The sequence below is a fragment of the Bacidia gigantensis genome, assembly GCF_019456465.1.
Source record: "Bacidia gigantensis strain McMullin 20006 chromosome Unknown contig_245, whole genome shotgun sequence".
NCBI classification, from domain to species: Eukaryota; Fungi; Ascomycota; class Lecanoromycetes; order Lecanorales; family Ramalinaceae; genus Bacidia; species Bacidia gigantensis.
Window position 1 is genome coordinate 1,846,452 of NW_025408601.1, and position 12,711 is coordinate 1,859,162.

Consider the following 12,711-nt stretch of genomic DNA (forward strand, 5'->3'; position numbering starts at 1 on the left):
TGAATAGAATCCGAGCTATTCAAGAGCTTCAAGGGAGGACAAGCTGCCAAGGATGACCGGAATTCTCCCCCAGCATAGGTGCGATTGACATTGCGGACGAGGCTGAAACCCACCCAAGGCAGGCTAGATGGACGAGGTGTCGGTCTTGCTAACTTGGGGTCCGTTTCGTTTCAGAAAATCTGCATTGCGGTATCCATTATGGGAGAAGGCTGAGAAGGCTAAGGTCGTTGTGGCTGGGCTATCAGCGAAATGGGGTGGGGGCTGTAACATCAACTGGATAGTGGAACGCCCACTTGTGCTGCAGGGGGAACGTAGTAGATCGCAAGTCTCAAGATCTAGCATCCCAGTAGTTTCGTTTGCCCACGTTGTTTCGGTTGATAGCTTTTCTTTTTTATAGACCAGGATCTGGCCAATTGGTGAGCTCGTTCTAGCGCGCAAGATATGGCCCCCTTCCCTCTTGCTCCACACCTTGAAGATGCGATTCCTCTAATAATTGCAAGACTCCCGATGCTGAGGAGACAGAGAATGTCTGCAATTGAAAGCGAGATTACAAGATGCGCTCCAACTTCATCCTTCTTGTATGCATGCTGAGCTTCATACACCCTGCAATCTGCCAGGCCGGATTCTTGCAGAGCGAATTGCCAAGTGTCAATCGGACTGGCTTCACCGAGCTTTTGAATTGGGGGAATGCCAGTAACTCTCAAGTAGACAAGAAAGTCAAGTAATGAAATGTTGCGGTCTCAGTCAACTCCGTGCTGATTCCAGTGCAGCATTATCTTCGTGCATGGCTTGAGGGGACACCCGCTTGAGACATGGACGAGTAGTCTACCGAGTACCATCAAGAGCAAGTTCAGCTATCTCCAAAATATAAGACTGTTCAGATCCATATCTTCCCTTTTCAGCAATGGGCAAGAGAAGCGAGTTTTCTGGCCCAGAGACTTCCTCGCGGAAGACATTCCGCAGGCAAGAGTCTGGACGTTCGGATACAACGCCGATGTCGTTGAGCTGTTCCTGGCAAACAACGCGAATAGCGTGTCTGTACATGGCAGTAACCTTGCGATTCAATTGGAGCGTGAAGTCGATAATGAGGCGAGCCCGTCCGTCTCGAATACCAGAGTCTCCAGACTGATTAACGCCAAACAGGACCCTATCATATTTGTAGCCCACAGCCTTGGCGGCATTCTTGTCAAAGACGTGAGATCAGAGGCTTCGTCATCGAACTTGTAGAATAATAGACTGATTCAATTTATAGGCAGTACACAAATCCAAACATTGCCGGCGGCGAACAAAATTCATCGTCTTCCTCGGAACACCACACAGAGGTAGCAATTGGGCAAAATGGGGAGAGTCTGTTTTGAACATAGCTCGAGTGGCCACGCACGACTCAAATGGAAAACTTTTAAGGACCCTGCAAGTGAACGATGAAGTGCTGGACAATGTTCATAAGCCCTTCGTTGACGATGTCCACAAACATAGCATCCATATTCATTCTTTTCAAGAGGGGCGAGGATACTCTGGGGTCAAAGGGCTCCAAGGAAAGGTGCGCTGCTCTGCTTTGGTACATCTCTATTGCAAGTCCTGCTAATTTGCCTTTTCATATTTAGGTTGTAGACGATTTCTCGTCCAAGCTTGGTTTACCTAGTCAGATCGAGACGGTAGAGAGTATAGATGCAAATCACATGCAAATGGCTCGAAGTAAGCATCGATCAGACGAAAGCTATCGGTCGATCGCTGGTGTATTGAAGAAGTTCCTTAAGAGCGGGACCTTCAGTGCAGAGTCTCCAGTCAAACCAGTCACGGACATTCCACAAAAAGCAACAAGGACAGCGACACAGAAAGCAGCAAGTCGTTAGTCTTCTTGAGCTTACTTGAACTGGCGTTTGGAGGTCGCTGACGGGTCGTAGCTTGCTCTAAAGACATGATTTATGCCCTCCCGTTGCGGAATCGGCGCTTTGTTGGTCGCACTGAAAAGCTGAAAGAGCTGGAAGGAAGGCTCTTCAACAACGGCGGCTACCAAAAACTCGCTTTATTCGGGCTTGGCGGAGTGGGGAAATCGCAAGTGGCGCTCGAGTTTGCGTATAGAGTCACAGAGAGTCGGCCTGACTACTCGATTTTCTGGGTGCCAGCCGTGAGCCGCGAGAGTTTTGAGCAAGCCTATGAAGATATTACGACTCGGTGCTCGATAAGACGATTTCCAACTTTTCTGCCATTGCTGGGATATTCCAAGAAGCTCTTTCAAAATCACCTCAGCACCGCCTCAGCTTGTAAATGGCTTCTAATTGTCGACAACGCAGACGATGGAGACATTGTATTTGGCAAAAAAGGCGAGTCTAATGGTGTGATAGACTACCTACCTAAAAGTGAGAATGGGCTCACTCTGTTCACTACTCGTAATAGGGGAATGGCGGTTGATTTGGCCGGCAGTGATATCGTCGAAATACACGAGATGGGCCCTGTTGAAGCAGAAACGTTCTTGAGACAATCTTTGGTGCAGAAAGAATCGCTACAGGATCAAAGAATTGTATCTGAACTCCTGGAGGAGCTCACATTTTTACCTCTGGCGATTGCACAAGCAGCAGCATATATCAATACGATGCAGATCACCATTGCTGGATACTTACATCTCTTTCAGACTTCCGAGCAGGATGCAGTCAGCCTTTTGAGCTACGAATTCCATGACGAAACACGCTACAAAGATTCGCAGAATGCCGTTGCCAGCATCTTTGATGACTCATTTAATCGCATTATGAAGACTGATTGTATTGCAGAAAGGATATTAACGATCATGTCATGTCTTGATCACAAACGGATACCTCGATTCATGCTATCGGCTTCTAAAGCGATACCTCAGCATATGCAGCCAGCTCCGAGACCCGAGGCGCAAATGACTCGCGCCATAGGTTTGCTCCGTGCATGCGGTTTTATGACTCAACCGAATGACAACGAGACTTACGACATGCACCGAATTGTTCACCTAGCAAATAAGGTATGGGTGAATCAGAAGGGTGTTACTAAAAATGGCAAGATACTGGTGGCCCGGCTCCTCTTGGATCTTATCCCAAGATACAATGACAGCATTGACGACACATTCCCTCGTTACGATTACAATGATGACGCTTTTTGGAGAGAGTATATTCCTCAAGCTTTGCATTTCCTCGAAGGCACCAAATCTCTGGAGATTGACCCCTGGGACAATTCCGTTGGAAATACCAAACCTTCGGACGCTCGCATTTTGGATGAGATATCTTTGGCGGTCGGCAACTATCTGCTGTTAAATTGTCGGTTCGAAGAAGCCGCCAATATGCTGAATGAATCGTACTTCCGGCAAGATGTGTTGCTTCCCAAACGATCTCACTTGCGACTTGAACAAGCAGAACGTTACATAAAAAACGGGCAGATTGCTGCGGCAATCGAGATTCTATTCCATTTACGTGTAATGCAGAAAATAAATTTGCCAAAGGATGAGCCGTACCTGTTGATGCTGCAGCACGAGCTTGCAATGGTGTATGCGCGAGATGGACAGATGAAGGCGGCAATTCGGCTTCTTGAACACATGGTCGCGGTCCAACACGAAGATGACTCTGGGCGACTCATATCACAGCACCAGCTTGCTTTAGTATATAAAGAAGATGGACAGTCTGTTAGAGCATTTGACTTGTTGAAACATGTCATTACAGTGAAGACGATATTGAAGGAACGTTACCACCGTCGGCTAGCTTCAGATCACGACATTGCTCGATCATATTTCGCAAAAATCGAGATGAAACAGAAAATCCATTTTCTTGAAGATATCATTTCAATAAAGACGACATCAAGGGAAGCATACATTGATCGGCTAGATGAGGAGGATAAAATTGCGAGATTTTATTTTTCACGAGTTAAAAGAGAACTGGACCATGAGCTTCTTCATCATAGCCTTGCAATAGAGGACATGGTATCAATGGGGGTATACCCTCGTCGGCTACCTCAGGGGAATAACACTACGTACTCAATTTACATAGATGGTCATATGGATCGGGCAATAGACCAGTATAATTATGTCGTTGCAACAGACTGGACAGAAGAAGACCTTTTCCAAACGCCTTCCATACCGCTACGACTCCAAAGTTTCTCTTGATCTGGAACGCAGTCATTGATGGGTTAAAGAAATGGTTTGCCTCCAGCCTCACCCTCTATCCGCGTTTGAGGATACCGCAGCTCTAGGATTTGAGCCTGCAGATAAAAGGTGGAAACGAAGTCCACATTTGCCATGTTTCCTGGCAAGGGATACTCCCGACTATGGAGACAACTTGAGACATAGAAACTTCAATGTGGAAGACCTCACAAAGGAGGGTAATTGGTGCTTCAACGCCTGTGACGGCTTAACGAACTAGGACTTCCTCTCGTGTCTGTTTTTGGGAATGTAAGTATCACTTGCAGATGCACGATACGGCTTTACAGACTCATTACTCGTGCGTCATCACTTCCTCCTCTCCCCACACCTCATCTTGGAATCGAGCGCCGTCGCGGATAGAGAAGTTCACATGTTCAAGCACGCTACATATCAAAATGGTACCATCACCCTTTCTTTACTTGAGGTTACTACTTAAAGAAATGCTAGAGTTAAGACCAGGGTAGGCCTCAGGGGCGGGTTGATGGGCAATGCACCTCCATCTCCTAAGCTGGACTGGCAGGCTTGTTGGATACGTGTGGTGACCCTTTCAATGTGTGAGCAAGAAGGTGAGCTCGGGGCTGGGCTCTGAATTGGATAGCAAGGTACGAGTGGCGGTCATTGCATGGGGGGGGAATATCCAAGGTTTCTAAAGGGGGAAGATTGGACTGCTGGATTGAGGCTGAGTGGGTGTGGTTGGCAGACGGTGGAAAATCAACAATATACGCTCGCGGGAGCCGAGTGTAAATTAAACGAGGTTGGAACGTAATCCAATTATCCCTTCGGGGTTCAAGAACGAGACTTGTGTACACTCGATAATTTATCTCGCTCATGTATGCATCTAAACCGTTTTCAATGTCCTGAATATGTCGAACCAGCCGCCCGAGCTGCGACTCACTTTCTTCCGCACCATTAAAGACTCCATCAAAATCATCCTTGTTTTCCACAATCCAAAGCGTGTCAAGACTTTCAACGAGCCTAGCTCTCCAGTCTCTGAGGTCTTCGACTCACTTCCCGTCTGAACTCGCTCTTCATATGTGCCCTACGAGGGGGCGATCTTCTTCGTAGCGTCTGGACTTTACACTCGAGTTTTATGCGGATCCTCTCCTTCTTCTTCTTCTTCTTCTTCTTCTCCTCCTTCTTCTTCTTCCTCTTCTTCCTCTTTGCGTTTAACTTTGTAGCTTCGGCAATGTTCAGTCGACGAGGTTTGTGCTTGCGGGAAGGTAGATCTCTAATTTTCATTGTATGTGCCATATGTTATCCTGTAGTTGAAAGCAACGGTAAGGAGCGTGCATCTCGTGGGGTCTATGCTGGGCTGCATGCCCGTCAGGAGGGTGCGTGACATTGAGATAGCAGAGGGTCATCGAGTCGACCATGGGAACAGGAGGATTCATGCTTTTGGGCTGTGTCCACCTTCTATAGATTATTTGCGAGGCGACTATTGAATTGGTCGGTGCTTCTTGATCGTGAGCGAAGGGCATGGAGGCATATTTTGACCAGTGCTTCGAGGGGTGGCTTCTGAAAGTACTCTGCGATATCGCATCAGCAGGTTCACCATTTATGTAGCGTACGTTCAAGAGGTGCATTTATTTCTGTGTTTGACTTGCTTCTTGTACCGTCGAACTTGGAGGTCTTGCTTTGCGAAAGCGACACGATGTCTGCTCTTGAAGGGGCCCGGTAAAGGTGTGCTCAATGTTGGTGGCATGTTCAAACGCGAGTTGCAAATGGACCGATGTTAATTGTGAATGCTTTTTCTGCTTCCTGCTAATTCTGACGGCCGATTCTGGCTCAAAACTTCGGCAGCACTCGACTTCTGTGATAGACTTATATTAGGAAGACGATGGCATCCACATGATTTAACATTGACGTATATCAATCGAGAGTGACACAACAAGGTGATCTTGTGTGGCATCGAATAGCTTTCATTCCTTTGACCATAGTTCTTTCCGGAGGGCGGGCCATCTGTCTGCCACAATCGTACTTTAGTCGGCCATATTTGGTTCAGGCTCGTTATCTGCTACGTAAATGCTAATGGCATGCTCATAAGGTTCCATGTTTCCTAGAAGTATCTGCTCTGTAGTCCTCACCTCTCTATCATTCAGACGAGCAAACCCATCTTCGGCGCTAGCGTTCTTGATCGGGCGCGAAGCCAGAGAGGTATCAGGGTATTTTCTAGCGTCGAACAGAGCCAGAAATCCTTGTTGTGTGGCGCGTTGAACAAGCTGGGGTATCATCGGTAGCGATATGCACACGCTTGCCATTGAGATCTCGCACGTAAACCAGTAAAGTGGCGTGACCAATGCCCCTGAGAATATCAGTCGTGTATCTTGCATACACTTTGCTAGGTGAGGTTGTGACAAACATGTAAAATCTGTGTTGAGCTGTTTGCCAGCTCGAATAATAGATACAAGCCTACCGATTGTGAAAATGATGACGCTGAGATATCATCAGTAGGCAATGATTTCTATTGTATTACTAGGGAAGTCAATGATGCAACATACCAATAGCCCATGATGAATATGAAGATGACGCGAATCTTCTTGAGTAGGCTAATTTGCAATGCTACAAGGCGGTGCACAGGCAGGACCAAGACCATCAAATCCAGCAATACACTGGTGATACCATACCAGATATGAACCGTAATTATCGACAAGCACTTAGGCGGCGATGAAGATGGCTTTACTCGATCCAGATCCCAGAAGGAGTGAATTGGTAGGCAGGGGACTGTGGTCACGATTTCAAAGGAAAGTAGCCAGGCCAGATTGAATCCCAAAGTAGCCCAGATAAAATAGCGATATCTTGAATTCCGGGGATCGAAGATTCGGATGTAGAACGGAATCGCAGAAACTCGGATTAATGTCATGCCAAAATCGTATAGATGATAACTCGCGTATGAAATCTTGAGACCCTTGACAAGGTCTTCTGGCGGGACTTCGACCACATGAAGCCCAAAGCCTATAGTTGTGTATTTTACAGTGAGCAGATTGAAAGCCGCAACAATAGGCTATAATATGACATGAGACGTCAGCTCTTTCTGCAATTCGATAACCGTAGGTGTACCTACCCAACTCGCAAGAGCCGTCCAGTCATCCGCACCAAACTTTGTCTTCGGGCTTGTAGCGCGCGACCAACAGCGTAGGATCAGGACAATACCGGTCAATACCACGCATGCAATGTTCAGCCCCTTGATTGGGGTGCCATTTTTGGATTCTAGATGTGCTGCAACATCTCCACTCTCCATTTCGAATGGTTGTCGAGTTCGGAAACTTGGTATGGAAGGTTTTCGACAGATCAAAGATATTTGCCAGTTGTGAGATAAATCTCTGAGCAACTGGTATTCTCGATTTTTCTAGTCTTTTGCAAACACTCAAAGCAGGCCTCCTCGCTCTTCCGATTATTAGAAGCGGGCCAGTGGTTGCCGCAGCAAACAGCTGCCCACCGTGTCTCGATTGGCAGTCTGCCTGTACCGTGGTCCTTTGCCATGCTCTTGCATCCTGCGACGCGAGGACCGAGGCTTTCTCGAGGGATTATTCAGGAGCTGATCGATTCCACAATCATGTTGTGCCGCGATATTGCGCGTCTCCACCCTGCATTACCTGCTGCTTTAAATCACTTTTCTGCTCTGCCACTCGACTGCCGCTCGTATATCGTATTACTGCCGGGACTCTCACCGATGTTTACCGCGGTTGTATGCCAGCAATAGCATTCAGCAAACTTCTTGTTGCTCCGAATGTTGAATGCAAGGTGCCGATGGTCAAATTTAGACTCCGTCTTTCCGTGCACCTAGAATTTCGACCCTCCTGGACATTCTCCGAGCTGGAGCAGCCGTAGTGCTTAGGTAGGGACTGTAGGGTCTCGTTTGCTAGACTACGCCTGTACGTATCTGAAGACATCTTTGAAAGGCTGCGGCTATGTACAATCGATAGCACTGAGCAGTCGGCTTGTTGAACGGCCCGTTATATGTTGAGTAGCGAGTAGTAAGCCCATTTGTTCCATGTGAGGCACCGACTATCAAATATTGGGCTCCATGAGGATTGTTTCGGCGTCAGGTTCATTTTAGAGATCTTCCGGGTTGAAAGAGCGGCAGTGCTGAGATAGAGACTGAAGAGAATCATTTTGCATGGCGGCGGACAAAGGCGTTCGAGACATATGTGAGAGATTCCTATGTACCATTGATAACACAGTCTAAGCCACTTGTTGCTCCGCCTGTTGTATGCACAATGTTGACCAGCGGCTGGGAGCTCCGCTTTTCAGCAAACCCCGATGTTCGGCTCATTCTGAACATCCTCCGAGGTAGGACCAGTGGCAATTCCGAGGGGCTGACTGTAGGGATACAGATGCGCGATGACGGACTTGCGTACGGAGGACATGTGAAGGGCTGCGGGTACGAACCATCAAAGGTTCTTGGCAATCGGCTTGTCACTCCGCCTGTTACAGTGTAGGGTGCCGACGGGCAAACCTGATGCTCTGTCTTTCAGCATATTTTGCAACTTGTTTTGTTCTGGACATCCTCCAAGGTAGGCTGGTGAAGGAGTAAGGGCAGAGTCAAGATACAAATTTGGGGTCACTTGCGGGACAACCGACGTCAATATTCAGGATATATGAAGAAATCAGCGTATGATTTCCTGGAGGATTTGGGACCGAGACTTCCTGCTCAGCATACTCAATCCTTTAGGGCTGCGCTCATGTAGTATTTTCCATCTCTTTGCTTTCCGTTTGTCTTCAGTACCACTGACGGTCAAGCTTGTCTTGTGGCTCTTCACGTTGCTCTAGGCAGGTTGGCTCATTTCGTCCTCCTCGTTAGCTATCTCTTGTGTTCATCGTATGACAAGCAGTACCCCGTGAGTTTTCTTCCTTTGAGGAGCCACTATATGGTAATATCTAGTGGTCTTGGTGATGTTGACGGAGTCCGTAGATACTCGTCAAGCTAGCCCAGATTACTAGAGCTCGGTGCAGAAAAGCAAGGAAGAAAAAGTCACCCTCCCATGAGCCAGAGCCCGAAATCAGTCTGGTTTTCAACCTACAGAGACGTGACTGAAAGTGCGTCTTGTGTTGACTCGCCGGCGGCCTGTGGTACGCGCCCCAAAGCCGGGTAGAGTCAGCTCAAGGCTCATGACGACGTCGACAGCTCATCGCTCCAATTACCAATATTTTCATATTGCAGGCCCTTGACAGTCTGCTTGTTCAGTTGACAGAGATTCTGCAACCACATGGACGCCTACAACAGCTTGGACTTCTCCAATTCCACGAACACCTACTTCCCCCAAACCTCAAGGCTATCCAATACTCTGGCGGAAGTGGTATCTACATTCTTACAGGGCATTTTAAAACCCCTTCGAGACCAAACTGTCTTGCTGGGAAGCCTTCTGTAAGTGCTTTCAGTGCCTGTGGGCTTGGGCTTGAGTAAATAGTCACGACGCCATACGATGGCATACCCAATATCACCGATTCAAAGACCTACTGCACGTGTTCTTAACGGCCCAGAACCCTTTTCTTCCCAGCTTCTCCTACTTCCGAGTCCCTCTGTCCAAATGTCTCGCCCTGGAACACCACACCGCCTGTTCTCCAAGCCAAAACCCTCTTCTTCCTCCTCCTCTCAAGACAATAATCAAGGTCTCGAAACCAAAAACCTGCTTCACGCGTCCCTCAATGGCACAGAGCCCCGTCTCCCATGGACTGTCCAAAACTTCCCCACCTCAGAATAGCACTAGGCTCTCTCCCAAGCCACCTCTTTCGTCGCCCGCCTCGCCCATGGAGCCTTCTGCAAAAGCCTCCTTACAAAGCTTCTACGTACAGCCCTGTCCATCTCCCAGAAGTCAGTAGAAGCAATCGTCCGCCTTGCCTAGGAGGTCTATTGCAGAAGGCTCCTGCGGAAGCTTCTATAGACAGCCTTGCCTGCCTCTCAGAATGCAACAGAAGTAAATACCCGCCTTGCCCATAGAGCTTAATGCAAAGGATTCCTGCAAAGCTTCTACAGATAACCCTGTCCATCTGCTATAAAGCAACAGGTGCAAAAGGCTCATTGGGACGTAGCCGTCCTATTTGAAGGCTGGCATTATCGTTACAAGATCGTGAAGGGGATATTGCATATGAAAGCTCTAATGCTGGAGACACAGGCATTGATACTCAAGATAGACGGCGACGCCAGTGCTAAAGGGTCTGAAGCAGGAATCGAAGTCTTTCTAAAGCCACATCTTTCTTCGCCCGCCTAGCCTACGGAATTCGCTGCAAAGGGTTTATGGAAAAGCTTCTATCGATAGCCTTGTCTATTTGCTATAAAACAAGGGGTGCGAAAGGCTTAGTAGAAAGTAGCCGTTCTTCTTGAAGACTTGCATTATCGTCACGAGATTATCAAAAGGTCGTTGCGTATAGACGCTCTTGTGCTAGAGACATAGGCACTATTACTCGTATAGTAGTTGTGGTAGAAGAAGCCGGTGAGTATCGAAGGGGAAGTCGGACTCTACAGTATCGCAATAGAAAGGACCTTCTTTCCGTAGTACTTAATATGCAACAGCCACAATCCATATGATAATCAAGGCTGCAAGCCATGGGCAAGGTCAATAATCAATATATTAGACGGCGGTAAAGTAAGGCATAAGATAGATTATTCAAACTAATTCACTAATTTTATATAAAAGAAAGAAACTAACCTATCGCAACATCTGCAACAGGCAAGAAGCAATCGCACAAGAACAAGAGAAACGTGATTCGTATATCTCAAAGCAAGATCAAGCCATCTCATTATCATAGCTACATACAGCTACAACCACTTACAAACACGCAGACCATCCATCCATCCCTTTCTTCACAAAGTGCCACGTAACTACTGTCATCTCACCAACCCACCAACCACAAAGCACACCCGCCAAAGAAACAAAACCACAGCCAACCATCCTGCTATCCACAATTCCTTCCATGCAAAAGCCCCTCAAGCAGCTACCATCTACATCAGCCTCCCCTCTCAAACACTAGTTTTTATGAGAAAAGACAAACTCACCCTCGTACTCTCCATCGCCAAGGCTATCGCCAGGCACGAACCGATCGCCAAAGCCCATGAATTCTCCATTTTCGGTCGCGGCTTCCTTCTTCAGAATCTCATTCGTCTCCTCTTCCGAGTGCGTAGATCCCAGCATCAGCGCGGGGGGGACGGGCATCACCTCCACTTTGGCGCGTTTGGTGGGGGTTTCTGCAGCATCATTGGATGTGCGGTCGCGCTTCTTAGATGCAGGTTTGTCGACGGCTGGTGCGGAAGACGTGGTGATGGGGGTAGTGGGATTGGCGGGCTTGCTGAACACCTTTTTCTTAATAGAGCCCCAAATATTGGAGGCGGATTTCTTGTTGGTGAACCCGGCGAGTTTGGCTAGTTTCTTGACGTCAATCTGGGAAGTTTCGGTGTCAGTGGGACAGGCAAAGGTGAGTAGGCGACGACGGTGGGACGTTCAGGGGGAAGGGGAAGGCGAGACTTACCTTGAGATTGTTGGGCTCCTTCAAACAGTGATTCATTGCGAGGTCAAAACAGTGTTTCTCTTGTGTAGTCAGACTGTCCATGCCGGACTTGGGCTTTTCGGGCGATTGAAAATCTGCCATTGTGGTTGATAGTGAGTTCAAGGCTGAACTGATGGAATGTTGTGTATTTGCGATGTAGATGTGACTGTAGAGCAGAAGAGATGATGATATCGGAGAAGGGAGGTTGGTGGTGCAAGGTGGAGGAAGCGAAGAAATGGAAGAGGTGCAGATGAGGTGATGTGAAGTGTTGAGCTATGCGAGATTAGCAGGCTACGACGCTAAAGCCACCTGGGCGGAGCACGTTGTCAGTGAATTCTCTCGCCTTACCTAGTGATTGGTCGAGCCGGCTTGTGATGATGACTCTCGAGGCTCGAGGATCACCTGAGGGTATCTCTTCGTTGGAATTCTAGCGATCAATGGTCATACGAGGAGTTTTGATGTTCGTTTGTCTATCTCTCATGTTGTCCGTAGCCTTTGTCCTGCTCGGAATTGAGAGATTCTCGCTCAGAGAGTGTATGGCGTGGAAATTCACTGTCAGGGATGCGTCCTGATAATGCAACACCGGATGAACGGTGAGCTCTGCTTCGGCACCGGCTGATTCGTCCGAGATGCCGTCTTATCTCTGCGACTCGAGAGGCAAATGCTACCGTATTTACCGGTGTGAAACCTGTTTTGCTGCTCCCATCACTCTTTTGGATTGTCATGACCTTCATCGGCACATTCTTGGTTGTAGCTCCCACAGAATACACACGGAGGGCATGTGAGTCCTCCAGTCTGTAGATCTCATCTGCAGCGTACTGTCCCAGTAGATCGATATGTCAAGAGTAGATACTAGCAATCAAAGCCAAATAAGCTATCTCGACCATCGAATGTACTTTTCCGTGATTGACCCATCTGCGAGCTGAAAGGGCAACATCCCACCTGCTAGTCGAGTCCCTTGACTACACATAATGCGATGAATACCACGGCTTTGCGAGAGACATCGCCCGAGCAATCACAAACCAAATAGCCTGACCGTAGAGGGATGACCGTCTCCTCCTCGAATTTGCATCCGG

The 12,711-nt window shown here is 48.0% G+C and overlaps 5 protein-coding genes across 5 annotated transcripts; 2 read left to right on the forward strand and 3 right to left on the reverse strand.

Moving 5' to 3' along the window:
- Positions 1-584: 584 nt before the first annotated feature.
- On the forward strand, positions 585-1,227 carry KY384_005624 (uncharacterized protein; the record flags this gene model as incomplete). Its single annotated transcript, XM_044814123.1, has 2 exons — positions 585-721; positions 771-1,227. 2 exons carry the CDS (start codon positions 585-587, stop codon positions 1,225-1,227), a joined length of 594 nt encoding a protein of 197 aa, XP_044669424.1.
- Positions 1,228-1,685: 458 nt separating this feature from the next.
- On the forward strand, positions 1,686-4,117 carry KY384_005625 (uncharacterized protein; the record flags this gene model as incomplete). Its single annotated transcript, XM_044814124.1, has 2 exons — positions 1,686-1,848; positions 1,905-4,117. The coding sequence occupies 2 exons, from the start codon at positions 1,686-1,688 to the stop codon at positions 4,115-4,117; spliced, it is 2,376 nt and encodes a 791-aa protein (XP_044669425.1).
- An 885-nt stretch (positions 4,118-5,002) lies between these two features.
- KY384_005626 (uncharacterized protein) lies at positions 5,003-5,392 on the reverse strand (the record flags this gene model as incomplete). The annotated part of the gene is made up of 2 exons (XM_044814125.1): positions 5,003-5,037; positions 5,233-5,392. 2 exons carry the CDS (start codon positions 5,390-5,392, stop codon positions 5,003-5,005), a joined length of 195 nt encoding a protein of 64 aa, XP_044669426.1.
- Positions 5,393-6,132: 740 nt separating this feature from the next.
- On the reverse strand, positions 6,133-7,391 carry KY384_005627 (uncharacterized protein; the record flags this gene model as incomplete). The annotated part of the gene is made up of 3 exons (XM_044814126.1): positions 6,133-6,586; positions 6,652-7,154; positions 7,215-7,391. The coding sequence occupies 3 exons, from the start codon at positions 7,389-7,391 to the stop codon at positions 6,133-6,135; spliced, it is 1,134 nt and encodes a 377-aa protein (XP_044669427.1).
- A 3,727-nt stretch (positions 7,392-11,118) lies between these two features.
- On the reverse strand, positions 11,119-11,737 carry KY384_005628 (uncharacterized protein; the record flags this gene model as incomplete). Its single annotated transcript, XM_044814127.1, has 2 exons — positions 11,119-11,529; positions 11,618-11,737. 2 exons carry the CDS (start codon positions 11,735-11,737, stop codon positions 11,119-11,121), a joined length of 531 nt encoding a protein of 176 aa, XP_044669428.1.
- Positions 11,738-12,711: the final 974 nt, after the last annotated feature.